The sequence below is a fragment of the Astyanax mexicanus genome, chromosome 4 (assembly GCF_023375975.1).
Source record: "Astyanax mexicanus isolate ESR-SI-001 chromosome 4, AstMex3_surface, whole genome shotgun sequence".
In the NCBI taxonomy this organism is placed as follows: domain Eukaryota; kingdom Metazoa; phylum Chordata; class Actinopteri; order Characiformes; family Acestrorhamphidae; genus Astyanax; species Astyanax mexicanus.
The window spans coordinates 3,321,280-3,347,870 of NC_064411.1; the positions used below are offsets into that span (position 1 = coordinate 3,321,280).

The 26,591-nt window shown below is 37.7% G+C and overlaps 4 protein-coding genes across 4 annotated transcripts in view; 2 read left to right on the plus strand and 2 right to left on the minus strand.

Moving 5' to 3' along the window:
- The window catches only part of LOC125801477 (zinc finger protein 239-like), a 558,408-nt gene that overhangs the window by 342,974 nt on the left and 188,843 nt on the right, over window positions 1–26,591 (plus strand). The window lies entirely within an intron of this gene.
- LOC125801347 (zinc finger protein 271-like) overlaps window positions 1–26,591 on the minus strand; it is a 773,213-nt gene that overhangs the window by 258,482 nt on the left and 488,140 nt on the right. The gene's annotated exons all lie outside the window — the stretch shown is intronic.
- Window positions 1–26,591, minus strand: part of LOC111194581 (zinc finger protein 239-like) — a 693,226-nt gene that overhangs the window by 258,482 nt on the left and 408,153 nt on the right. The window lies entirely within an intron of this gene.
- Window positions 229–6,357, plus strand: LOC125801630 (uncharacterized). Its single transcript, XM_049478404.1, has one exon. It carries the CDS (start codon window positions 430–432, stop codon window positions 6,355–6,357), a length of 5,928 nt encoding a protein of 1,975 aa, XP_049334361.1. The 5' UTR covers window positions 229–429.

A 26,591-nucleotide genomic window follows, 5' to 3' on the forward strand; every position in this document is an offset into this window, starting at 1 on the left:
AACCTACAACCTGAATCTGCATCAAGCCGTCGCAAACTTCAAAGTATGAAAAGACAGTATGAAACAAATGAACAAAACAAAGAGGACAAAGTTAGGAAAATTATGACAAAGTACCATGAAAATGAGGATTTCCGGAATTGTGTTAAAAAAAGAGCAGTTGAGCAATATTCATGCAGTGACCAATACAGGCAATGCAAAAAATCTGAAAGTGTCAAAAAATATTCTGAAAATGAAGATTACAGGAATCACCTTAAAAAAACAAGTAAACGTAAATATGCCACAGATCACGAATACAGAGAATATAAAAAAGCTTCACGTATAATCAAATACAATACAGACGAGGAACGTAGGGAACATGAAAAACGTTCCAGTGTGCTGAGGTATAAAACGGATGAGGAACACAGAGAAAGTGTAAAAACAAACAGTGTTATGAAATATAGAACAGATGAGGAACACAGAGAAATTGTAAAAATGAACAGTGTTATGAAATATAGAACAGATGTGGAACACAGAGAAATTGTAAAAACGAACAGTGTTATGAAATATAGAACAGATGAGGAACACAGAGAAATTGTAAAAACGAACAGTGTTATGAAATATAGAACAGATGAGGAACACAGAGAAATTGTAAAAACGAACAGTGTTATGAAATATAGAACAGATGAGGAACACAGAGAAATTGTAAAAACGAACAGTGTTATGAAATATAGAACAGATGAGGAACACAGAGAAATTGTAAAAACGAACAGTGTTATGAAATATAGAACAGATGAGGAACACAGAGAAATTGTAAAAACGAACAGTGTTATGAAATATAGAACAGATGAGGAACACAGAGAAATTGTAAAAACGAACAGTGTTATGAAATATAGAACAGATGAGGAACACAGAGAAATTGTAAAAACGAACAGTGTTATGAAATATAGAACAGATGAGGAACACAGAGAAATTGTAAAAACGAACAGTGTTATGAAATATAGAACAGATGAGGAACACAGAGAGCATGTAAAGCAGATTTCCATTTTAAAATACAAAACAGACAGCTCATTTGCTGAGGTTGTGAAAAACAAAAACATAGAGAGAAGACACACAAATAAAAACAAAAGAAAAGACATTGAGTATGTAATTGAACAGTTCAAAAACAAAATAAGCACAGGTCCAGAATACGTGTGTGCGGTTTGTCACAGAGCTCTGTTCAAACACCAAGTCATACGATGTCGAAAACATGAATATTTGAAAAAAGATCCAGCAGTTGCATGTATAGCGGAAAGGTGTGTCACTGAGGATTATTTGCATATTTGCAATGAGAGCTGTGATGTACATTGTGCCATTAAAACTGGTCCAGCTGGTTCTCTTTGGGTTTGTTATACTTGTCACAGAAAGATTTGTAATGCAAAAATGCCAGAACAGAGTGTTGTGAATAATCTTTCATTGGATCCAGTCCCTCATGAATTGCAAACATTAAATTCATTGGAATGTCATTTGATTGCTATGCATATACCATTCATGAAGATTGTGCCACTGCCAAAAGGATCACAGAGCTCTGTCGTAGGCCCAATAACCTGTGTGCCATCAAATGTAGCTGATGCAGCTGAGCTTTTACCAAGATCAGAAAATGCTGATCTCATGATCCGTGTGAAATTGAAAAGAAAGTTGACATACAAGGGGCATTATAAGTATGAATTTGTCCACCCAGAGAAAATTCAAAATGCACTGATGTACCTCAAAAACCATAACAAATTCTACAGTGATGTTAAATTCAACAATGATTGGATTAATCCACTGAGCAACACTGCAGAAGCAGATGAGTGTGATGACCAAAGTGAACAAGCTGGTAATGAGGAACACACTGAGCATACCAATGAGGATGAGAACATTGATGAAACTCTTCTTGACCGACAACAGCATGGCATGTTTATGGATACTTGTTTACAACCTGTTGATGTAGCACAAGAGGTTCTGGATCAGCATTTTGATGGAATCATGTCTGTAGCACCTGCAGAAGGAAATAATCCAGTCAGGCTATTAACTGATGAGTCAAACGAGGCCAAATGCTTCCCAGTTCTGTTCCCTAAAGGCACAGGTACTTTTCATGAGACAAGACCAGAAAGGCTGACATTATGTCAATATTTAAACTCAAGAATACTCAATGCAGATGGAAGATTTGCTAAAAACTTGGACTTTATCTTTTATGGCCAGTATTTGTCAGAACTAAATCAGGTTGTATCAAATGTATCAATCGCATTGAGAAAAGGACATTCCACACAGAAATCAGAAGTTACTTCAGAAATGTTGACAAACCATGAATCCTTACGACGCATTTTACATTTTGATGAAGGCTATAAATTCTTAAAACCTATCAGAGGTACTCCAGTGTTCTGGCAAAGCGTGCAGAAAGATTTGTTTGCAATGGTCAGACAACTAGGAATTCCAACCTGGTTTGCTTCGTTTTCCTCTGCTGACCTCCGGTGGCCAGAACTCATGCAAACAATCCTGAAACAAGAAGGAAAACATGTATCAGCTGATGAGCTTGATTGGTCAGAGAGATGTCACCTGCTGAAAAGTAACCCTGTGACTGCTGCTAGAATGTTTGACCATCGATTTCACTGTTTCCTTAAAGATGTCATCATGTCTGAAGCCAAACCAATTGGAGAGATCACTGATTTTTTCATGAGAGTTGAGTTCCAGAATCGTGGTTCACCTCACACTCATTGTCTTTTCTGGGTAAAAGATGCTCCACAGATAGACAGAGATGATGATGTGCGTGTTTGTCAGTTTATTAATCAGTATGTCACATGTGAATTGCCTTCAGATGAGGACAGAGAAATGCATGACATAGTGTCACAAGTTCAGATGCACAGCAAGAGACACTCAAAAACATGCAAAAAAAAGGGAACGACATGCAGATTTAACTTTCCACGTCCTCCAAGTAACAGAACATTTATTACACGATGTAAGACTGAAGAACATAAAAATGAAAATAATGATGAAAATGAAAAAGCTAGCAAATCCACAAAGACGATGGAAGTAGAATTAGCAAGTACAATATTAAAAGGAGTCAGAAATGCTTTATTAAATACTGAGGCCACATTTGACTCTGTTGACTCTTTATTTGCTTCCCTTGATATAAATCAAGAAATCTTTGAAGCAGCATATCAAACAATGACCAAGAAAACCAGTGTTGTGTTGAAGAGGAAACCATGTGATGTTTGGGTGAATCAGTATAACACACATCTTCTGAAAGCATGGAATGCAAATATGGACATACAGTTTGTAGTCGATGCATATTCCTGTATTGTTTATATCATCTCATACATATCAAAAGCAGAGAGAGAAATGGGGCTGTTGTTGTCACATGCACAAAAAGAAGCGTCAGAGCAAGGCAATCTTGATGCTAAACAAGCTATGCGCAAACTTGGCAGTGTTTTCTTGCATAATCGTGAAGTTTCAGCTCAAGAAAGTGTGTATCGTCTTACGAATATGAAATTAAAACAGGCATCTCGCAAAGTGCAATTTGTTCCAACTGGTGACACAATCAGAATGAGTCTTCCACTAAATGTCATACAGAGGAAAGCTCAGTGCGGCGATGATGACGGTGACAATATTTGGATGTATAGCATTTCTGACAGATATAAGAACAGACCTAAAAGCAAGGAATTTGAAGAAATGTGTTTGGCAAGGTTTGCATCAGAATATAGAATATTGTCTAAATCGGAACATTCATCCAGTGACAGCATCAAACTTTTGAAAGGATCAGGATTTGCCAAGAAAAGGTCACGAACAGAAGCTGCTGTGATTCGATATGCCCGTTTCTCACCAACAAAAAATCCAGAGAAATATCATGAAAGCATTTTAGAGTTGTTTTTGCCTCACTACCTCAAATCACAACTAAAACCATCCACTTTCCAGACATATCAAGAGTTTTATGAAACTGGGTCTGTGAAATATTCTGATAATGAACTTGTCTCAGTGAAAGTCACAGTAGACACAAATATGGCCATGATTGAAAAAGAGAGTGACTCCATAGACAAAGCTCAGGAAGACCTAGATGCACATGGTCCAATGGAAGATGCATGGGCACAACTTTGTCCAGAGACTGAGCGTGAACGTTTAGAATGCATTGAGCAGAAACAGAAGGAAACTCCAGAAATAACTGAAAACAATGACATTATACCTGACCTTTTTCCCAAGGAAATCTATTCATTACAGGATAATTCTCATAACATGCCAAAGGAAGAAGCCATGGCTCTACTACGTTCAATGAATGAGACACAGTCCCAGATATTTTATAAAATCCGACACTGGTGTTTACAAAAGGCACGTGGTGACACTCCAGAACCCTTTCATGTGTTTATATCAGGCCCTGGAGGTGTAGGGAAATCTATGCTGATTAAAGCAATACATTATGAAGCACATCGTATCCTATCTCGCTTATCAAATAATCCTGATGACACACGTGTGTTACTGACAGCTCCAACTGGTGTAAGTGCTTATAACATTAATGCTGCAACAATACATACTTCTTTAGCTATTGGTACAGATGTAAAGCTACCATATCAACCACTGGGAGATGAGAAAATTAATTCTCTGAGAACAAAGTTGGGAAACCTGGATATATTAATTATTGATGAAATTTCAATGGTTGATCACAAACTCCTTGCATATGTTCATGGCAGACTGAGGCAGATCAAACAAACTGGAGATTATTCACCTTTTGGAAAGGTTTCTATCATCGCAGTTGGAGACTTTTATCAGCTCAATCCAGTTAAGGGTAAAGCTTTATATGCTGATCATGTGGGAATGAATCTGTGGCAAGACCATTTTGCTTTGGCTGAGTTGAGTCAGATAATGAGACAGAAAGATGTGGAATTCGCACAGTTGCTCAATCGATTAAGGAAACGACAGAAGTCTCATCCATTGCTGGAAAAAGATATAAGTATGCTGAAACAGTGTGAAACTGGTGAAGAACACATGACTTCCAATTTGCATATTTATGCCACAAATAATGAAGTTGATGACCACAATAGAGAAATGCTTCACAAGACATGCAAAGATACTATAGTTATTCGAGCACAAGATTATGAGAGAGACCCGAAAACTGGACACTTTCAAAAAGTAAAGGGCCACCACAGCAATGTTTGCAAGACATGTCTTTCACGATCACTTCACATTGCAGTTAATGCAAGAGTCATGCTCCTTAAAAACATTGATGTTTCAGATGGACTTGTGAATGGTGCTTTTGGTACAGTTAGTGATATACATTTTAATCCTGGAGAAGATTTCCCATCAAAAGTATATGTGACATTTGACAATGAAAGAGCTGGTAGAGGCTTACGAGCAAAACGGCCTTCCTTAAAACCAGGACTGGAAAAGGCTACACCAATTGAACCAGAAGAAGAGAGAGTCACAAGAAGTGGTGGCATACGACGACAGTTTCCCCTGAAATTATCTTGGGCTTGCACTATTCACAAAGTACAAGGTCTAACTGTGGATAAAGCTGTTGTGTCACTTAAAAAGATATTTGCACCTGGACAAGCATATGTGGCATTAAGTCGTGTGACTTCTCTGGAAGGTCTCATTATAGAAGATTTCAAGGAAACAGCTATTTATGCAAAACCTGATATAGAAAGTTTCATGCAAACTATGCCCGCATTTGTGGAGCCACTTAGAGAAACACATCTGTCATCATTATCATGTAAAGTACTTCTGCACAATGTTCAAGGGTTGTCATGTCACCTGGAAGACATAAAACAAGACAAAAGGTATATGGAAGCTGATATTATTTGCATGACAGAAACATGGATACAGTCAAGTCATACTGAAAATGATCTACAAATAAGTGGATTTTCATTCTGCAACAGCCCAAGGTCTGTTTCATATGACAAAAGTGAGGAACTCTTTGCTAAGTTGCAAGAAAAAGAACATGGTGGTGTTGGTGTGTATTACAAAACACAGATCAACTGTAGTTTTGTTGATTTACCCTGTATGAACATAGAGTGCATGCAGTTTACTATTCCCCACCTGAACTCAACAGCTGCAATTGTGTATAGACCACCTTCATACAGTTTAAAAGCATTTGTTAACAAGCTGTCAAATGTAATCAGTGTCATTGACACGTTTGCAGGAGGAAAAATTATTATGGGTGACTTCAATGAAAACCTTTTTGTGTCCAATACAGTGAGTGAAATGATGCAGCATAATGGCTTCACTGAAATTGTGAAAGATGCAACCACTGAAAATGGCACTTTAATTGATCATATCTATATTAAAGACATTGCAAATGAGAGTATATGTGTTTCTGTAATGCCTACTTATTTCAGCTATCATGAATGTGTTGTCTTAAATTTCTCGTATTAAAGGTTAGGTAATGACTAGTATATGGAGAGCAGTCCCATAAGATTCGTCCACCACCTGGGGGGTGGGGGTGGGGGAGACAGGGGTATGACAAAAAGCTGGACGGCCCCTGTGGGAAGTGGGTATAGGCTAGAGCTGAGGTGCCCTATTAACTGGTTTACAGCATACTGTATTTTTCGCACTATAAGGCGCACTTTCAACAAATATTAAGGTGCACCGGATTATAAGGTGCATTATGTGACACTGGTAAGAAACAGTGTAAAAAAAAAACATGTTTTCCTTCTAATTCAGAGCAACTAACCTAACCAAACAAAACTAATTCTTACAACAGCAAAAAATCTGAAGAGTCAGATAAGTTAAACAAGTGCTGGACGCTATTCTATTTGGGTGAGTAAAGCACTTCTGTTTTTTTTTTACAGTAAGCTTAGATTTCCAGACTTCCCCAGGAACCCTGCGTGTTCTATTAAACCAGGGAGATATTACCTACCTCTTCATCTCATGTAGCTTGTTTTAACATTGTAAAGGCTCTGGCTACAGGCCAATATACTCGCCTCTGAACGGGCAAAAAGCTAAAGTTTACCGCAGTTAGCACCTAATGCTAATACTGCTGGATAACTAAACTGAAACTCCTGTATAATGCTGTATTCAGCAGAGTGGCTTCACTGCTTCTTAATACTTGAATGGTAAAATTCATACATAAGGAGCACTGGATCTGTAAGTGCGCCTTATAGTGCGAAAAATATGGTACTTAATATTACTTTAATTATGTAGTTTGCCCTAAAACTTGCAGAGGGTTGCTTGAACACACAAAATGTGTATATTGTTACATGTACTGCGTCGATTTCTAAAAATCATTTGCTGGCAATCACTATAGGGCACCTCAGCTCTATTTTGTTTTTATTTATTTTATTTTTTTGAGATAGAGCTTTGTGCAAGATATATTTAATATTACAAATTATGCATGTCTTAAAATTTTATTTGTTTATAATATGTAAATGTATGTTATGTAATATATATGCACTTGTTAAAAATCATCCAAGACCTCCAACATTACAGCAACAGTCACAAAGCTGTCCACTGACTCCAAGCACCAAAGACGACATCTATGCAGTTGCAGCATTCTTTATAAAAGGTAACTAGATATACATAGCCAACTCTCTGCATAGAAAGTCTTTTCACATGACATTTAATAGTTCTCATACATATTTTCTTGTCCCTTCTCATTCTCAGAGACAGCGTTGCCAGTCTGAAAATGACACAACTAAGCCAAGTTGGGGCTCCAGTCAACAGAGAATGCTCAAACTGAAGGTGGTGCAGTAGTCTGGACAAAGATTCATCATACCCAGAGTGTGCAGTATTCACCAAAGTTTCAGTATCTCACACCAAGATATCATCCATGCAGCTGCAGCATTCTTCATATCAGGTAAGTCAAATATATAGACAATTCTCTGTATAGATAATGTTTTCACACAACATTTAATAGTGCTCACACAGGTCTTCTTGTTCGTTCTCTTTCTTAGAGACAACTTTGCCAGTCTGAAAATGAGACAACTAAGCCAAGTAGAGGCTCCAGTCAACAGAGAATGCATAAACTGGAAGTGGTGCAACAGTATGGGCCATGATTCATAATACCCAGACTGTGCTGTATTCCCAAAAGCTTCAGTATCTTACACCAAGATATCATCCATGCAGTTGCAGCATTCTTCATATAAGGTAAGTCAAATATATAGACAATTTTCAGCATAGAAATTGTTTTCATTTAATAGTGCTCACACATGTCTTCTTGTCCCTTCTCATTCTCAGAGACAACGTTGCCAGTGTGTGACAGCTAAGCCAAGTTGAGACTCCAGTCAATAGAAGATGCTTAAACTGGAAGTGGTGCAGTAGTCTGGGTGAGGATTCATCATACCCAGAGTGTGCTGTATTCCCCTAAGTCTCTCACACCAAGATATCATTCATGCAGCATTCCTCATATAAGGAAACTTTAAATACACTCGCAATTCTCTGCATAGCTAATCTTTTCTCAAGACATTTTTTATTTCTCACACATTTCTTCTTGTTCTTTCTCTCTGTCTCTGCCAGTCTGTGAATAAGACAACTAAGCCAGGCTGATGCTACAATGAACAACAGATGTCTAAACCGGAACAGGTGCTCTACTGTGGACAATGACTCATTATAGCCAAATTGAACTGTAATCGCGAAGGCTAACTCACACTACATCGACCTATGCATGGACAAGTATTCCACTTACTTCACTTTAATTTCCTCTTGGATGCATCCTTTGCACTTGGACTATTGGACTATTACTCTATGACAACTCCCAACTCTACTACTGTATTCAAGCTGGCATGCTAACAATACATCTGTTTTATGTACACTATATAATAATGTTTAATCATACCTGTTAATGTTTTTATGTATTTCATTTTGCTACTGTCCAAACAAAATCACATTTCTCCAAAATAGTTAGTTTACAGAAAAAAGGAAAAACAATCCCAATGTGAAACAAAATGTAGTCAAATTGTGTCATATTTTACACAATGAACATAGATTGGTATTTGTCTAATCATAAAGAAATATGTATATAATATAAACAGAAGCAGTGGGGAAAAATAATCACTGCAGGGGAAAAATGTTACTATGTAGGCAGATGTTTTTTTTGTGGACAGCAGTAATATTCATATATATCCTGCACAAAGCTCTATCAATTTATTATTCATACCACAAGTTGTTTTATTATTTATTTATTTTGTGTGTGTGTGTGTGTTTGGGGGGGATGGGTGTGGGGTGGGGGGTTTATTGAATTATATATGGGATTGTGTATATACAATGAATATATGATTAAATAAAAGAAATCCTAAAACAACAGATTTGAAAAGGTCTTTAAATAATATTATTTTTAAAAAGCAGATGGATTAAAGTACTGTTCATGTATATATGAATATTACATCTTCATTCAACATAAGAACAGTGTGATCCATTAAATTACCTTTATTTAAAATTGTAATGATCACTAACATATTTTACCAGGACTTTCTGGACACACAATTATCTTATTAATTATATATATATATATATATATATATATATATATATATATATATATATATATATATATATATATTATTTTTATAATAACTTCTAATAAAGAAGAATTTGAGATTATTTAGAATTCCTCTATGGTGTCCATTACAGACTTGTGTTCACTTCCCTCTACTGATCAGTGGGTACAAATTTATTAATATCCTAATATATTAATAGCTCTTACTAAATGTGGACTGCATTCCTCTACTCACTATAGATGTATAGCATATGTTTACATACATTTGTATGATTACATATGTATTAAACACTGTATTTCATATTTCTAAAAAGTTACTATAGCATTTGCTATGGTACCCTCCAGCATTTTGTGTAAATAATAATGCATATAGCATCTCTGGTTAGAAGCTACCTGCATTTCATACTCTCTGTACCTGCACACTAAAAGCAACACTAAACTTCAGTCTAATGCAATGTAACCTTATAAATGAGGAAATAATGATACAACATATCGCCTTTATAGAAACATTTTCTATCTGTATTGATATTAAATTATTGTCTAGACCTAATGGTCTTTTTATGTTTTGTAAATGCTTTCACATACCAACCTGTGGGAATTTAAATTGATCTATGCCTTTTATTACATTGATGAGAACATATTTGAACTGCCACTACAGTCAGCTCAAACATGCAAGCTATCATTACTCCACAAAGGTATAACTGCAAAATTTGTATTAATTGTATTATTTAAAATTAGGTACCCCGTAAATTCCAATTCATGCATAGCCAGCAATCAGGAACACTGGTCAACTAAGCAGCTGCATGGACAAAAGGTTGTTATCTTGTGTGTTTTAGGAGAAAAATTAGTTTCCTTACATTGCCGTTGGTTTTGTAAACCCACACTAAAGCTGCTGATTGCAAATCCATCAACCCTGTTTGGCTTTCTGAAATGGCTGATCTCCCACATGTTTTTTTAAAAGAAGCATGACGCTTTCATATGCCCTAATACCATGATGATATATTCAAACATCACAATTTCTCAAAGCCAGAACCAGTGAAATTGACGTGTTTGAACATAAGTCAACAATCATGGGGTTAGTGTGTATATAAAATTAAAACTTTTACTAAGTAATAGGGACAGGAAAGTTTTCAGAGCACTACAATACTATACAAGGGTTTCTGGACACACAATCAAAAAGGTGTGAGACTATAAAGTAAGGCACTGCTGTTGTGAAATAAACACAGAGCAGCAGAAAGGTGTAAAAAATATGGGTAAAAAACGCTGAGAGCGGAGTTCTCCTGCAATAATCTATTTTAAGACTTAACACATGTTAAAAACACACCGCACCACCAGGAATGCAACAATATCAGTGCCAGACAGAACTAAGAGGGAGTGGACCAGTGAACTAATGACAGGCAGCATATAAAACTGAATCAACCTGAATAAAATGTATCCATTACCACCCTCTAGTGGACATTCAGCCTAAATCTGCTTATGTGCCGCTCTTATTAAATGCAGATATAATTTACTGTTTTTCAATAGCTAATTTTCATGTTACTCCCTATGGTAACATTCTGAATTCCATGGTAACATTTGCACTGCTCTAGGCCCGGTGTCTGTACCTTGTCTGTACACACTAGAAGTTCACTAAAACAATTAGTCTCATGTTATCTTCTAAATAATTAAATGAAAAAAAAAAACTATGAATTTCTATCACACCATGTATTCATATTAAACTATTACCCAGGCCGAACTGTCGGACATTGCAAATCTCTCAGTACCTAATCTCTCAGTAACCAATCATCAAAGCATGACCAAGATGGATGACCAACTTAAACATAAAGATCAAGCTGGTTGACTAGCATGACCATCATAACCACGCTAGATGAGTGGTGTAACTAAACTAGTTGAAAAGCATTGATAAACTGAGCTGTAGTATTCATCAGGTTTTATGTGGTCTCTTGCTGCACTCTAGTGGTCATTTGGTGAAACAGCACCAGATCTTAAATTGAAAAATACAATCCACATTAATCCTGATGAGAGCCTAGTAGTGAGAAATAAAAATGCCACATACAAATAATCCACAAATAGTGTATATGTTTTAAAATGATTAACATTCAGCCTGTAAAAAGCTTGCTGGAAAGTCATTGGCTAATAGTGACCACAAGAACATATCAAATTTTCCTTTGGTGTACCACTAGTGCATGGGCCGTAGATGATAATTGCCAAGGTTGAGCTTGAAACCTTGTAAGGTTCTAGAGAAACACTTATCTAGCATTGGCCCCGCCCCTTGGGGGTGTATGTCTACTTAAACTGACAGGGTATCTGAGAATCATGTAATGATCAAATGACTGAACTGGTATTAGTGTCAGGTTAAGCATTCAAAAGTTATAAGTGTTAAAGACATTTTACTGCACCATGGTGAAACTAATTTGCATATGGCGACCATATTGTTTACAAATGTAAAGATTTTTTAAATAATTATTGAGGAGTAAGCTCTGCTGAACTGTTTGACACCAAACATGTCATGATTGGTCAAGGAGCCAAGGACAAGATCTCAAAAGTAAGTTTTGCATATTATGCAAATTAAAAAAACATTAAGTGAGTGAAGCATAAACAAGAATGACCCAGGTGGGGGAGCAGCATGACCAAGAAGGATAAAGATGTTCAATTAAGCAAGACAAGCAAGATTGAATAAGTTCAGCAGAGCTTTAATTTAGAATAATTCACCTGTAGCTGTTTCACCAAATGACCACCAGAGCGCAGCAAGAGACCACATATAACCTGCTGGAAATCTATCACTCTATAAGTAAGACAGAACATTCCCTATCAGTTTGTTTCTATTTATTAAAAAGAGAAGAAAAGTCAGATTGGGCTCCAAATTGGTACTCATGATCAAGTGGTCTGTATATACATGTATGTAAATTTGTGTGTTGATAGGGTCAAAGGTTCCTGACTTCTGACCATTTAGGTTTGAAAAAAGTGATAATACAGGCTTATGGCCTACAAAATGGCTGTTGCTCTTTGGCCATATTAGAGGCAAAAAATATCTGATTTGGCTCAAAATTTGCAATCAGGATCACAATATCAGTCTATATATGTATGTCAATTTCTGTGTCAATAGGGTCAAAGGTTCCTGACTTCTGTCCATTTAGATTTGAAAAAAGCGATAATACAGGCTTGAGGCCTACAAAATCGCTGTAGTTTTCCAGCCGTTGTAGAGGCAAAACATGTCCGATTTGGCTGAAAATTTGCAATCAAGATCAGATTATCAGTCTATATATGTGTATAAATTTGTGTGTTGATAGGGTGAAAGGTTCCTGTCTTCTGTCCATTTAGGTTGGAAAATAGCGATAAATAGAATAAATTGAAAATAGTTTTTTTTTCACTGTAGAGCCTTCTGAAGACTTATTTGGCTCATACTTGGCACATGTACTTCAAATGTCATTGTTAATTAGTAGCTTCAACAGTTTTGGCATGTTTTAAACTTTGACAGAGTTTTGGCCAAATAACTCTGAAAAGGCTTTCACGTACATGTTTGATCAAGGTTTATGGGCCTCAAATAGTTAAAATGTCAAGATTTTTTTGATAATTATTTACCTACAGGGTCTCAAGATTGCATCAAGACCAAATTTGTTTTGATTGATTGAGGACTTAAAGACAAGTTCGAAAAGAGCAATTTTTACTCTTTTGGCCACTGATGAAAATCTTTGCATTTTTGGTAAACATATGTAATTACAAAGTTGTAAAGGCTACAGCAAAGTATACAACTAAAAAAGAATAACAAGCCAAGGCCACTTGTACCTTTAGATATAACTGATTTTCTGCTATAGCGCCCCCTTGAGGCCAATCAACGCCATATTTTAATGGATGATAGAAGGCCCTGAGATACATGTAGGGTATAAGTATCGTCCTGATTGGTCATTGTTTAGCCTGTCAAAAGCTTGCTGGAATCTGATTGGCTAATAACGATTGCAAAAATTTGCATATCAAATTTTCCTTCTGTAAAACATTAGGACATAGGCCATAGATGATACATGCCAAAGGAGAGCTTCATAGCTTGTACGGTTCCTGAGAAACAGATTTTTAGCTTTGGCTCCGCCCCCTGGGGGCGTATGTCTACACAGATTGACGGGCTACCTCAGAATCATGTTGGCATCAAAGTTGTAAAGTGGCATTAGTGTAGGTTTAAGCATTCAAAAGTTACAGCTGTTAGAGTAAATTTGGGTGTGCCACGGTAAGATTAATTTGCATATGGCGGCCATATTGTTTAAAAATTTCTCAATTTTTTCGATAATTATTGAGGTTGGGACTCTGCTGAGTTGTTTGACACCAAATATGACAGGATTGGTCAATGACCCTAGGACAAGTTCTCAAAAGTGGGTTTTGCATATTATGCTAAATAGCAAAAAATCTAAGTGGGCGGAGCTTAGTGGTTCTATTGACCTTTTTGATTTGCCATTAACCAAGGAATCATATAATGCAAGAATTTTTGCTCTAGCTATCAGGGCGTAGGAGTTACGAGGCCAAACGCGTTGACCTTCGCCATAGCGCCCCCTTGAGGCCGATCGGGCTCATCTTTTGAATCTGAGTAGCGGTGAGAAGTACTACCATATGACCAAGTCTCAGCCCTGTAGGCCTTACGGTTTCTTCTGCCCAATCACTTCTATGGCAGAAAAAGAATAAGAACTATAATAATAAATATAGCCGCAAGCGGCGATTTACGGGGTTCGAGCGTTACAGGCAAAGAGACCCCTGGAGGCCAGTTAGGCTTAAAACATGTTGCCGGTTGACCGGCATCGCCAAACTGGATGAGGATGACCAGCATGACCGTGAAGACCAAGCTAGATTACCAGCATGACTAATCTGGATGACAAACTTGTTGACCATATTGACCAAGCTGGAAGACCATAATGACCAAACTGGATGACCAGCATGGCAAAGGTGGTTGGCCAGTATGACCAAGCTGGAAGACCACCATTACTATGAGGACAAAGCTGAATGACCAGCAGGACCATAATGACCAATGTGAATGGCCAGCATGACCAAGCTGGATGGCCAGCATAACCAAGCTGGGTGACCAGCGTGACCATAAAGACCATAATGGCAATGCTAGATGAGTGGTGTGAGTAAACTAGTTGAAAAGCATTGATAAATTGAGCTGTAGTGTTCATCAGGTTTTATGTGGTGTCTTACTGCACTCTAGTGGGCATTTGGTGAAACAAATTCAGTTCTTAAATTGAAAAAACACAAGGCATAAAAAGGGCATATAAATAACCCGTATATAGTATATAAGTTTTGACCTGATTAACATTCCGCCTGTTAAAAGCTTGCTGGAATGTGATTGGCTAATAGTGACCACAAAAGTGTCCATATCAAATTTTCATTTGGTGTACCATTAGTGCATGGGCCATAGATGATAATTGGCTAGGATGACCTTGATAGCTTGTATGGTTCTAGAGAAACAGCTATCGAGCCTTGGCCCCGCCCCCTGGGGGTGTATGTCTACTTAAACTGACAGGGTATCTGAGAATCATGTAATGATCAAAGGACTGAAGTGGTATTAGTGTCAGGTTAAGCATTCAAAAGTTATAAGTGTTAAAGACATTTTACTGCACCATGGTAGAACTCATTTGCATATGGCGGCCATATTGTTTATAAATGTAAAGATTTTTTAAATAATTATTGAGGAGTAAGCTCTGCTGAACTGTTTGACACCAAACATGTCATGATTGGTCAAGGATCCAAGGACAAGATCTCAAAAGTAGGTTTTGCATATTATGCAAATTTTAAAAAAAATTAAGTGGGTGGAGCATAAACAAGAATGACCCAGGCGTCTGACTAGCATGACCAAGAAGGATAAAGATCTTCAATTAAGCAAGACATGCAAGATTGAATAAGTTCAGCAGAGCTTTAATTTAGAATAATTCACCTGTAGCTGTTTCACCAAATGACCACCAGAGCGCAGCAAGAGACCACATATAACCTGCTGGAAATCTATCACTCTATCAGAAAGACAGAACATTCCCTATCAGTGTGTTTCTATTTATTAAAAAGAGAAGAAAAGTCCGATTGGGCTCCAAATTGGTACTCATGATCAAGTGGTCTGTATATACATGTATGTAAATTTGTGTGTTGATAGGGTCAAAGGTTCCTGACTTCTGTCCATTTAGGTTTGAAAAAAGCGATAATACAGGCTTATGGCCTACAAAATGGCTGTTGCTCTTTGGCCATATTAGAGGCAAAAAATATCTGATTTGGCTCAAAATTTGCAGTCAGGATCACAATATCAGTCTATATATGTATGTCAATTTCTGTGTCGATAGGGTCAAAGGTTCCTGACTTCTGTCCATTTAGATTTGAAAAAAGCGATAATACAGGCTTGAGGCCTACAAAATCGCTGTAGTTTTCCAGCCGTTGTAGAGGCAAAACATGTCCGATTTGGCTGAAAATTTGCAATAAAGATCAGATTATCAGTCTATATATGTGTATAAATTTGTGTGTTGATAGGGTGAAAGGTTCCAGTCTTCTGTCCATTTAGGTTGGAAAATAGCGATAAATAGAATAAATTGAAAATAGTTATTTTTTCACTGTAGAGCCTACTGAAGACTTATTTGGCTCATACTTGGCACATGTACTTCAAATGTCATTGTTAATTAGTAGCTTCAACAGTTTTGGCATATTTTAAACTTTGACAGAGTTTTGGCCAAATAACTCTGAAAAGGCTTTCACGTACATGTTTGATCAAGGTTTATGGGCCTCAAATAGTTAAAATGTCAAGATTTTTTTGATAATTATTTACCTACAGGGTCTCAAAATTGCATCAAGACCAAATTTGTTTTGATTGATTAAGGACTTAAAGACAAGTTCGAAAAGAGCCATTTTTACTCTTTTGGCCACTGATGAAAATCTTTGCATTTTTGGTAAATACATGTAATTACAAAGTTGTAAAGGCTACAGCAAAGTATACAACTAAAAAAGAATAACAAGCCTAGGCCACTTGTACCTTTAGATATAACTGATTTTCTGCTATAGCGCCCCCTTGAGGCCAATCAACGCCATATTTTAATGGATGATAGAAGGCCCTGAGATACATGTAGGGAATAAGTATCGTCCTGATTGGTCATTGTTTAGCATGTCAAAAGCTTGCTGGAATCTGATTGGCTAATAACGATCGCAAAAATTTGCATATCAAATTTTCCTTCTGTAAAACATTAGGACATAGGCCATAGATGATACATGCCAAAGGAGAGCTTCATAGCTTGTACGGTTCCTGAGAAACAGATTTTTAGCTTTGGCTCCGCCCCCTGGGGGCGTATGTCTACACAGATTGACGGGCTACCTCAGAATCATGTTGGCATCAAAGGTCTAAAGTGGCATTAGTGTAGGTTTAAGCATTCAAAAGTTACAGCTGTTAGAGTAAATTTGGGTGTGCCACGGTAAGATTAATTTGCATATGGCGGCCATATTGTTTACAAATTTCACAATTTTTTTGATAATTATTGAGGTTGGGACTCTGCTGAGTTGTTTGACACCCAATATGACAGGATTGGTCAATGACCCTAGGACAAGTTCTCAAAAGTAGGTTTTGCATATTATGCTAAATAGCAAAAAATCTAAGTGGGCGGAGCTTAGTGGTTCTATTGACCTTTTTGATTTGCCATTAACCAAGGAATCATATAATGCAAGAATTTTTGCTCTAGCTATCAGGGCGTGGCAGTTACGAGGCCTAACGCGTTGACCTTCGCCATAGCGCCCCCTTGAGGCCGATTTGGCTCATCTTTTGAATCTGAGTAGCGGTGAGAAGTACTACCATATGACCAAGTCTCAGCCCTGTAGGCCTTACGGTTTCTTCTGCCCGATCACTTCTATGGCAGAAAAAGAATAAGAATAATAATAATAATAATAATAATAATAATAATAATAATAATAATAATCAGAACAATTACAATAGGGTTTCTAGCACTACGTGCTCGAACCCCTAAATATAGCCGCAAGCGGCGATTTACGGGGTTCGAGCGTTACAGCCAAAGAGACCCCTGGAGGCCAGTTGGGCTTAAAACATGTTGCCGGTTGACCGGCATCGCCAAACTGGATGAGGATGACCAGCATGACCGTGAAGACCAAGCTAGATTACCAGCATGACTAATCTGGATGACAAACTTGTTGACCATATTGACCAAGCTGGAAGACCATAATGACCAAACTGGATGACCAGCATGGCAAAGGTGGTTGGCCAGTATGACCAAGCTGGAAGACCACCATTACTATGAGGACAAAGCTGAATGACCAGCAGGACCATAATGACCAATGTGAATGGCCAGCATGACCAAGCTGGATGGCCAGCATAACCAAGCTGGGTGACCAGCGTGACCTTAAAGACCATAATGGCAATGCTAGATGAGTGGTGTGAGTAAACTAGTTGAAAAGCATTGATAAATTGAGCTGTAGTGTTCATCAGGTTTTATGTGGTGTTTTACTGCACTCTAGTGGGCATTTGGTGAAACAAATTCAGTTCTTAAATTGAAAAAACACAAGGCATAAAAAGGGCATATAAATAACCCGTATATAGTATATAAGTTTTGACCTGATTAACATTCCGCCTGTTAAAAGCTTGCTGGAATGTGATTGGCTAATAGTGACCACAAAAGTGTCCATATCAAATTTTCATTTGGTGTACCATTAGTGCATGGGCCATAGATGATAATTGGCTAGGATGACCTTGATAGCTTGTATGGTTCTAGAGAAACAGCTATCGAGCATTGGCCCCGCCCCCTGGGGGGGGTGTATGTCTACTTATACTGACAGGGTATCTGAGAATCATGTAATGATCAAAGGACTGAAGTGGTATTAGTGTCAGGTTAAGCATTCAAAAGTTATAAGTGTTAAAGACATTTTACTGCACCATGGTAGAACTCATTTGCATATGGCGGCCATATTGTTTATAAATGTAAAGATTTTTTTAATAATTATTGAGGAGTAAGCTCTGCTGAACTGTTTGACACCAAACATGTCATGATTGGTCAAGGGTCCAAGGACAAGATCTCAAAAGTAGGTTTTGCATATTATGCAAATTAAAAAAAAAATTAAGTGGGTGGAGCATAAACAAGAATGACCCAGGTGGCTGACCATCATGAACAAGAAGGATAAATATGTTCAATTAAGCAAGACAAGCAAGATTGAATAAGTTCAGCAGAGCTTTAATTTAGAATAATTCACCTGTAGCTGTTTCACCAAATGACCACCAGAGCGCAGCAAGAGACCACATATAACCTGCTGGAAATCTATCACTCTATAAGTAAGACAGAACATTCCCTATCAGTGTGTTTCTATTTATTAAAAAGAGAAGAAAAGTCAGATTGGGCTCCAAATTGGTACTCATGATCAAGTGGTCTGTATATATATGTATGTAAATTTGTGTGTTGATAGGGTCAAAGGTTCCTGACTTCTGACCATTTAGGTTTGAAAAAAGTGATAATACAGGCTTATGGCCTACAAAATGGCTGTTGCTCTTTGGCAATATTAGAGGCAAAAAATATCTGATTTGGCTCAAAATTTGCAATCAGGATCACAATATCAGTCTATATATGTATGTCAATTTCTGTGTCAATAGGGTCAAAGGTTCCTGACTTCTGTCCATTTAGATTTGAAAAAAGCGATAATACAGGCTTGAGGCCTACAAAATTGCTGTAGTTTTCCAGCCGTTGTAGAGGCAAAACATGTCCGATTTGGCTGAAAATTTGCAATCAAGATCAGATTATCAGTCTATATATGTGTATAAATTTGTGTGTTGATAGGGTGAAAGGTTCCTGTCTTCTGTCCATTTAGGTTGGAAAATAGCGATAAATAGAATAAATTGAAAATAGTTATTTTTTCACTGTAGAGCCTACTGAAGACTTATTTGGCTCATACTTGGCACATGTACTTCAAATGTCATTGTTAATTAGTAGCTTCAACAGTTTTGGCATGTTTTAAACTTTGACAGAGTTTTGGCCAAATAACTCTGAAAAGGCTTTCACGTACATGTTTGATCAAGGTTTATGGGCCTCAAATAGTTAAAATGTCAAGATTTTTTTGATAATTATTTACCTACAGGGTCTCAAGATTGCATCAAGACCAAATTTGTTTTGATTGATTAAGGACTTAAAGACAAGTTCGAAAAGAGCAATTTTTACTCTTTTGGCCACTGATGAAAATCTTTGCATTTTTGGTAAACATATGTAATTACAAAGTTGTAAAGGCTACAGCAAAGTATACAACTAAAAAAGAATAACAAGCCTAGGCCACTTGTACCTTTATATATAACTGATTTTCTGCTATAGCGCCCCCTTGAGGCCAATCAACGCCATATTTTAATGGATGATAGAAGGCCCTGAGATACATGTAGGGTATAAGTATCGTCCTGATTGGTCATTGTTTAGCCTGTCAAAAGCTTGCTGGAATCTGATTGGCTAATAACGATCGCAAAAATTTGCATATCAAATTTTCCTTCTGTTAAACATTAGGACATAGGCCATAGATGATACATGCCAAAGGAGAGCTTCATAGCTTTTACGCTTCCTGAGAAACAGATTTTTAGCTTTGGCTCCGCCCCCTGGGGGCGTATGTCTACACAGATTGACATGCTACCTCAGAATCATGTTGGCATCATAGGTCTAAAGTGGCATTAGTGTCGGTTTAAGCATTGAAAAGTTACAGCTGTTAAAGTAAATTTGGGTGTGCCACGGTAAGATTAATTTGCATATGGCGGCCATATTTTTTGCAAATTTCAAGATTTTTTTAATAATTATTGAGGTTGGGACTCTGCTGAGTTGTTTGACACCAAACATGTCAGGATTGGTCAATGAGTTTAGGACAAGTTCTCAAAAGTAGGTTTTGCATATTATGCTAAATAGCAAAAAATCTAAGTGGGCGGAGCTTAGTGGTTCTATTGACCTTTTTGATTTGCCATTAACCAAGGAATCATATAATGCAAGAAGTTTTGCTCTAGCTATCAGGGCGTAGGAGTTACGGGGCCAAACGCGTTGACCTTCGCCATAGCGCCCCCTTGAGGCCGATCAGGCTCATCTTTTGAATCTGAGTAGCGGTGAGAAGTACTACCATATGACCAAGTCTCAGCCCTGTAGGCCTTACGGTTTCTTCTGCCCAATCACTTCTATGGCAGAAAAAGAATAAGAATAATAATAAATATAGCCGCAAGCGGCGATTTACGGGGTTCGAGCGTTACAGGCAAAGAGACCCCTGGAGGCCAGTTAGGCTTAAAACATGTTGCCGGTTGACCGGCATCGCCAAACTGGATGAGGATGACCAGCATGACCGTGAAGACCAAGCTAGATTACCAGCATGACTAATCTGGATGACAAACTTGTTGACCATATTGACCAAGCTGGAAGACCATAATGACCAAACTGGATGACCAGCATGGCAAAGGTGGTTGGCCAGTATGACCAAGCTGGAAGACCACCATTACTATGAGGACAAAGCTGAATGACCAGCAGGACCATAATGACCAATGTGAATGGCCAGGATGACCAAGCTGGATGGCCAGCATAACCAAGCTGGGTGACCAGCGTGACCATAAAGACCATAATGGCAATGCTAGATGAGTGGTGTGAGTAAACTAGTTGAAAAGCATTGATAAATTGAGCTGTAGTGTTCATCAGGTTTTATGTGGTGTCTTACTGCACTCTAGTGGGCATTTGGTGAAACAAATTCAGTTCTTTAATTGAAAAAACACAAGGCATAAAAAGGGCATATAAATAACCCGTATATAGTATATAAGTTTTGACCTGATTAACATTACGCCTGTTAAAAGCTTGCTGGAATGTGATTAGCTAATAGTGACCACAAAAGTGTCCATATCAAATTTTCATTTGGTGTACCATTAGTGCATGGGCCATAGATGATAATTGGCTAGGATGACCTTGATAGCTTGTATGGTTCTAGAGAAACAGCTATCGAGCATTGGCCCCGCCCCCTGGGGGGGTGTATGTCTACTTAAACTGACAGGGTATCTGAGAATCATGTAATGATCAAAGGACTGAAGTGGTATTAGTGTCAGGTTAAGCATTCAAAAGTTATAAGTGTTAAAGACATTTTACTGCACCATGGTAGAACTCATTTGCATATGGCGGCCATATTGTTTATAAATGTTAAGACTTTTTTAATAATTATTGAGGAGTAAGCTCTGCTGAACTGTTTGACACCAAACATGTCATGATTGGTCAAGGAGCCAAGGACAAAGGATCTCAAAAGTAAGTTTTGCATATTATGCAAATAAAAAAAAAATTAAGTGGGTGGAGCATAAACAAGAATGACCCAGGTGGCTGACTAGCATGACCAAGAAGGATAAAGATCTTCAATTAAGCAAGACAAGCAAGATTGAATAAGTTCAGCAGAGCTTTAATTTAGAATAATTCACCTGTAGCTGTTTCACCAAATGACCACCAGAGCGCAGCAAGAGACCACATATAACCTGCTGGAAATCTATCACTCTATCAGAAAGACAGAACATTCCCTATCAGTGTGTTTCTATTTATTAAAAAGAGAAGAAAAGTCCGATTGGGCTCCAAATTGGTACTCATGATCAAGTGGTCTGTATATACATGTATGTAAATTTGTGTGTTGATAGGGTCAAAGGTTCCTGACTTCTGACCATTTAGGTTTGAAAAAAGTGATAATACAGGCTTATGGCCTACAAAATGGCTGTTGCTCTTTGGCCATATTAGAGGCAAAAAATATCTGATTTGGCTCAAAATTTGCAATCTTGATCAAGTGGTCTGTATATACATGTATGTAAATTTGTGTGTTGATAGAGTCAAAGGTTCCTGACTTCTGTCCATTTAGATTTGAAAAAAGCGATAATACAGGCTTGAGGCCTACAAAATCGCTGTAGTTTTCCAGCCGTTGTAGAGGCAAAACATGTCCGATTTGGCTGAAAATTTGCAATCAAGATCAGATTATCAGTCTATATATGTGTATAAATTTGTGTGTTTATACGGTGAAAGGTTCCTGTCTTCTGTCCATTTAGGTTGGAAAATAGCGATAAATAGAATAAATTGAAAATAGTTATTTTTTCACTGTAGAGCCTACTGAAGACTTATTTGGCTCATACTTGGCACATGTGCTTCAAATGTCATTGTTAATTAGTAGCTTCAACAGTTTTGGCATGTTTTAAACTTTGACAGAGTTTTTGCCAAATAACTCTGAAAAGGCTTTCACGTACATGTTTGATCAAGGTTTATGGGCCTCAAGTAGTTAAAATGTCAAGATTTTTTTGATAATTATTTACCTACAGGGTCTCAAGATTGCATCAAGACCAAATTTGTTTTGATTGATTAAGCACTTAAAGACAAGTTCGAAAAGAGCAATTTTTACTATTTTGGCCACTGATGAAAATCTTTGCATTTTTGGTAAACACCTGTAATTACAAAGTTGTAAAGGCTAAAGCAAAGTATACAACTAAAAAAGAATAACAAGCCTAGGCCACTTGTACCTTTAGATATAACTGATTTTCTGCTATAGCGCCCCCTTGAGGCCAATCAACGCCATATTTTAATGGATGATAGAAGGCCCTGAGATACATGTAGGGTATAAGTATCGTCCTCATTGGTCATTGTTTAGCATGTCAAAAGCTTGCTGGAATCTGATTGGCTAATAACGATCGCAAAAATTTGCATATCAATTTTTCCTTCTGTAAAACATTAGGACATAGGCCATAGATGATACATGCCAAAGGAGAGCTTCATAGCTTGTACGGTTCCTGAGAAACAGATTTTTAGCTTTGGCTCCGCCCCCTGGGGGCGGATGTCTACACAGATTGACGGGCTACCTCAGAATCATGTTGGCATCAAAGTTGTAAAGTGGCATTAGTGTAGGTTTAAGCATTCAAAAGTTACAGCTGTTAGAGTAAATTTGGGTGTGCCACGGTAAGATTCATTTGCATATGGCGGCCATATTGTTTAAAAATTTCTCAGTTTTTTTGATAATTATTGAGGTTGGGACTCTGCTGAGTTGTTTGACAACAAATATGACAGGATTGGTCAATGACCCTAGGACAAGTTCTCAAAAGTAGGTTTTGCATATTATGCTAAATAGCAAAAAATCTAAGTGGGCGGAGCTTAGTGGTTCTATTGACCTTTTTGATTTGCCATTAACCAAGGAATCATATAATGCAAGAATTTTTGATCTAGCTATCAGGGCGTGGGAGTTACGAGGCCAAACGCGTTGACCTTCGCCATAGCGCCCCCTTGAGGCCGATCGGGCTCATCTTTTGAATCTGAGTAGCGGTGAGAAGTACTACCATATGACCAAGTCTCAGCCCTGTAGGCCTTACGGTTTCTTCTGCCCAATCACTTCTATGGCAGAAAAAGAATAAGAATAAATATAGCCGCAAGCGGCGATTTACGGGGTTCGAGCGTTACAGGCAAAGAGACCCCTGGAGGCCAGTTAGGCTTAAAACATGTTGCCGGTTGACCGGCATCGCCAAACTGGATGAGGATGACCAGCATGACCGTGAAGACCAAGCTAGATTACCAGCATGACTAATCTGGATGACAAACTTGTTGACCATATTGACCAAGCTGGAAGACCATAATGACCAAACTGGATGACCAGCATGGCAAAGGTTGGTTGGCCAGTATGACCAAGCTGGAAGACCACCATTACTATGAGGACAAAGCTGAATGACCAGCAGGACCATAATGACCAATGTGAATGGCCAGCATGACCAAGCTGGATGGCCAGCATAACCAAGCTGGGTGACCAGCGTGACCATAAAGACCATAATGGCAATGCTAGATGAGTGGTGTGAGTAAACTAGTTGAAAAGCATTGATAAATTGAGCTGTAGTGTTCATCAGGTTTTATGTGGTGTCTTACTGCACTCTAGTGGGCATTTGGTGAAACAAATTCAGTTCTTAAATTGAAAAAACACAAGACATAAAAAGGGCATATAAATAACCCGTATATATTATATAAGTTTTGACCTGATTAACATTCCGCCTGTTAAAAGCTTGCTGGAATGTGATTGGCTAATAGTGACCACAAAAGTGTCCATATCAAATTTTCATTTGGTGTACCATTAGTGCATGGGCCATAGATGATAATTGGCTAGGATGACCTTGATAGCTTGTATGGTTCTAGAGAAACAGCTATCGAGCATTGGCCCCGCCCCCTGGGGGTGTATGTCTACTTAAACTGACAGGGTATCTGAGAATCATGTAATGATCAAAGGACTGAAGTGGTATTAGTGTCAGGTTAAGCATTCAAAAGTTATAAGTGTTAAAGACATTTTACTGCACCATGGTAGAACTCATTTGCATATGGCGGCCATATTGTTTATAAATGTAAAGATTTTTTTAATAATTATTGAGGAGTAAGCTCTGCTGAACTGTTTGACACCAAACATGTCATGATTGGTCAAGGATCCAAGGACAAGATCTCAAAAGTAGGTTTTGCATATTATGCAAATTTAAAAAAAAATTAAGTGTGTGGAGCATAAACAAGAATGATCCAGGTGGCTGACCAGCATGAACAAGAAGGATAAATATGTTCAATTAAGCAAGACAAGCAAGATTGAATAAGTTCAGCAGAGCTTTAATTTAGAATAATTCAAATGTAACTGTTTCACCAAATGACCACCAGAGCGCAGCAAGAGACCACATATAACCTGCTGGAAATCTACCACTCTATAAGTAAGACAGAACATTCCCTATCAGTGTGTTTCTATTTATTAAAAAGAGAAGAAAAGTCCGATTGGGCTCCAAATTGGTACTCATGATCACGTGGTCTGTATATACATGTATGTAAATTTGTGTGTTGATAGGGTCAAAGGTTCCTGACTTCTGACCATTTAGGTTTGAAAAAAGTGATAATACAGGCTTATGGCCTACAAAATGGCTGTTGCTCTTTGGCCATATTAGAGGCAAAAAATATCTGATTTGGCTCAAAATTTGCAATCCAGATCACAATATCAGTCTATATATGTATGTCAATTTCTGTGTCAATAGGGTCAAAGGTTCCTGACTTCTGTCCATTTAGATTTGAAAAAAGCGATAATATAGGCTTGAGGCCTACAAAATCGCTGTAGTTTTCCAGCCGTTGTAGAGGCAAAACATGTCCGATTTGGCTGAAAATTTGCAATCAAGATCAGATTATCAGTCTATATATGTGTATAAATTTGTGTGTTGATAGGGTGAAAGGTTCCTGTCTTCTGTCCATTTAGGTTGGAAAATAGCGATAAATAGAATAAATTGAAAATAGTTATTTTTTCACTGTAGAGCCTACTGAAGACTTATTTGGCTCATACTTGGCACATGTACTTCAAATGTCATTGTTAATTAGTAGCTTCAACAGTTTTGGCACGTTTTAAACTTTGACAGAGTTTTGGCCAAATAACTCTGAAAAGGCTTTCACGTACATGTTTGATCAAGGTTTATGGGCCTCAAGTAGTTAAAATGTCAAGATTTTTTTGATAATTATTTACCTACAGGGTCTCAAGATTGCATCAAGACCAAATTTGTTTTGATTGATTAAGGACTTAAAGACAAGTTCGAAAAGAGCAATTTTTACTCTTTTGGCCACTGATGAAAATCTTTGCATTTTTGGTAAACACATGTAATTACAAAGTTGTAAAGGCTACAGCAAAGTATACAACTAAAAAAGAATAACAAGCCTAGGCCACTTGTACCTTTAGATATAACTGATTTTCTGCTATAGCGCCCCCTTGAGGCCAATCAACGCCATATTTTAATGGATGATAGAAGGCCCTGAGATACATGTAGTGTATAAGTATCGTCCTGATTGGTCATTGTTTAGCATGTCAAAAGCTTGCTGGAATTTGATTGGCTAATAACGATCGCAAAAATTTGCATATCAAATTTTCCTTCTGTAAAACATTAGGACATAGGCCATAGATGATATATGTCAAAGGAGAGCTTCATAGCTTGTACGATTCCTGAGAAACAGATTTTTAGCTTTGGCTCCGCCCCCTGGGGGCGTATGTCTACATAGATTGACGGGCTACCTCAGAATCATGTTGGCATCAAAGTTGTAAAGTGGCATTAGTGTAAGTTTACGCATTCAAAAGTTACAGCTGTTAGAGTAAATTTGGGTGTGCCACGGTAAGATTAATTTGCATATGGCGGCCATATTGTTTACAAATTTCACAATTTTTTCGATAATTATTGAGGTTG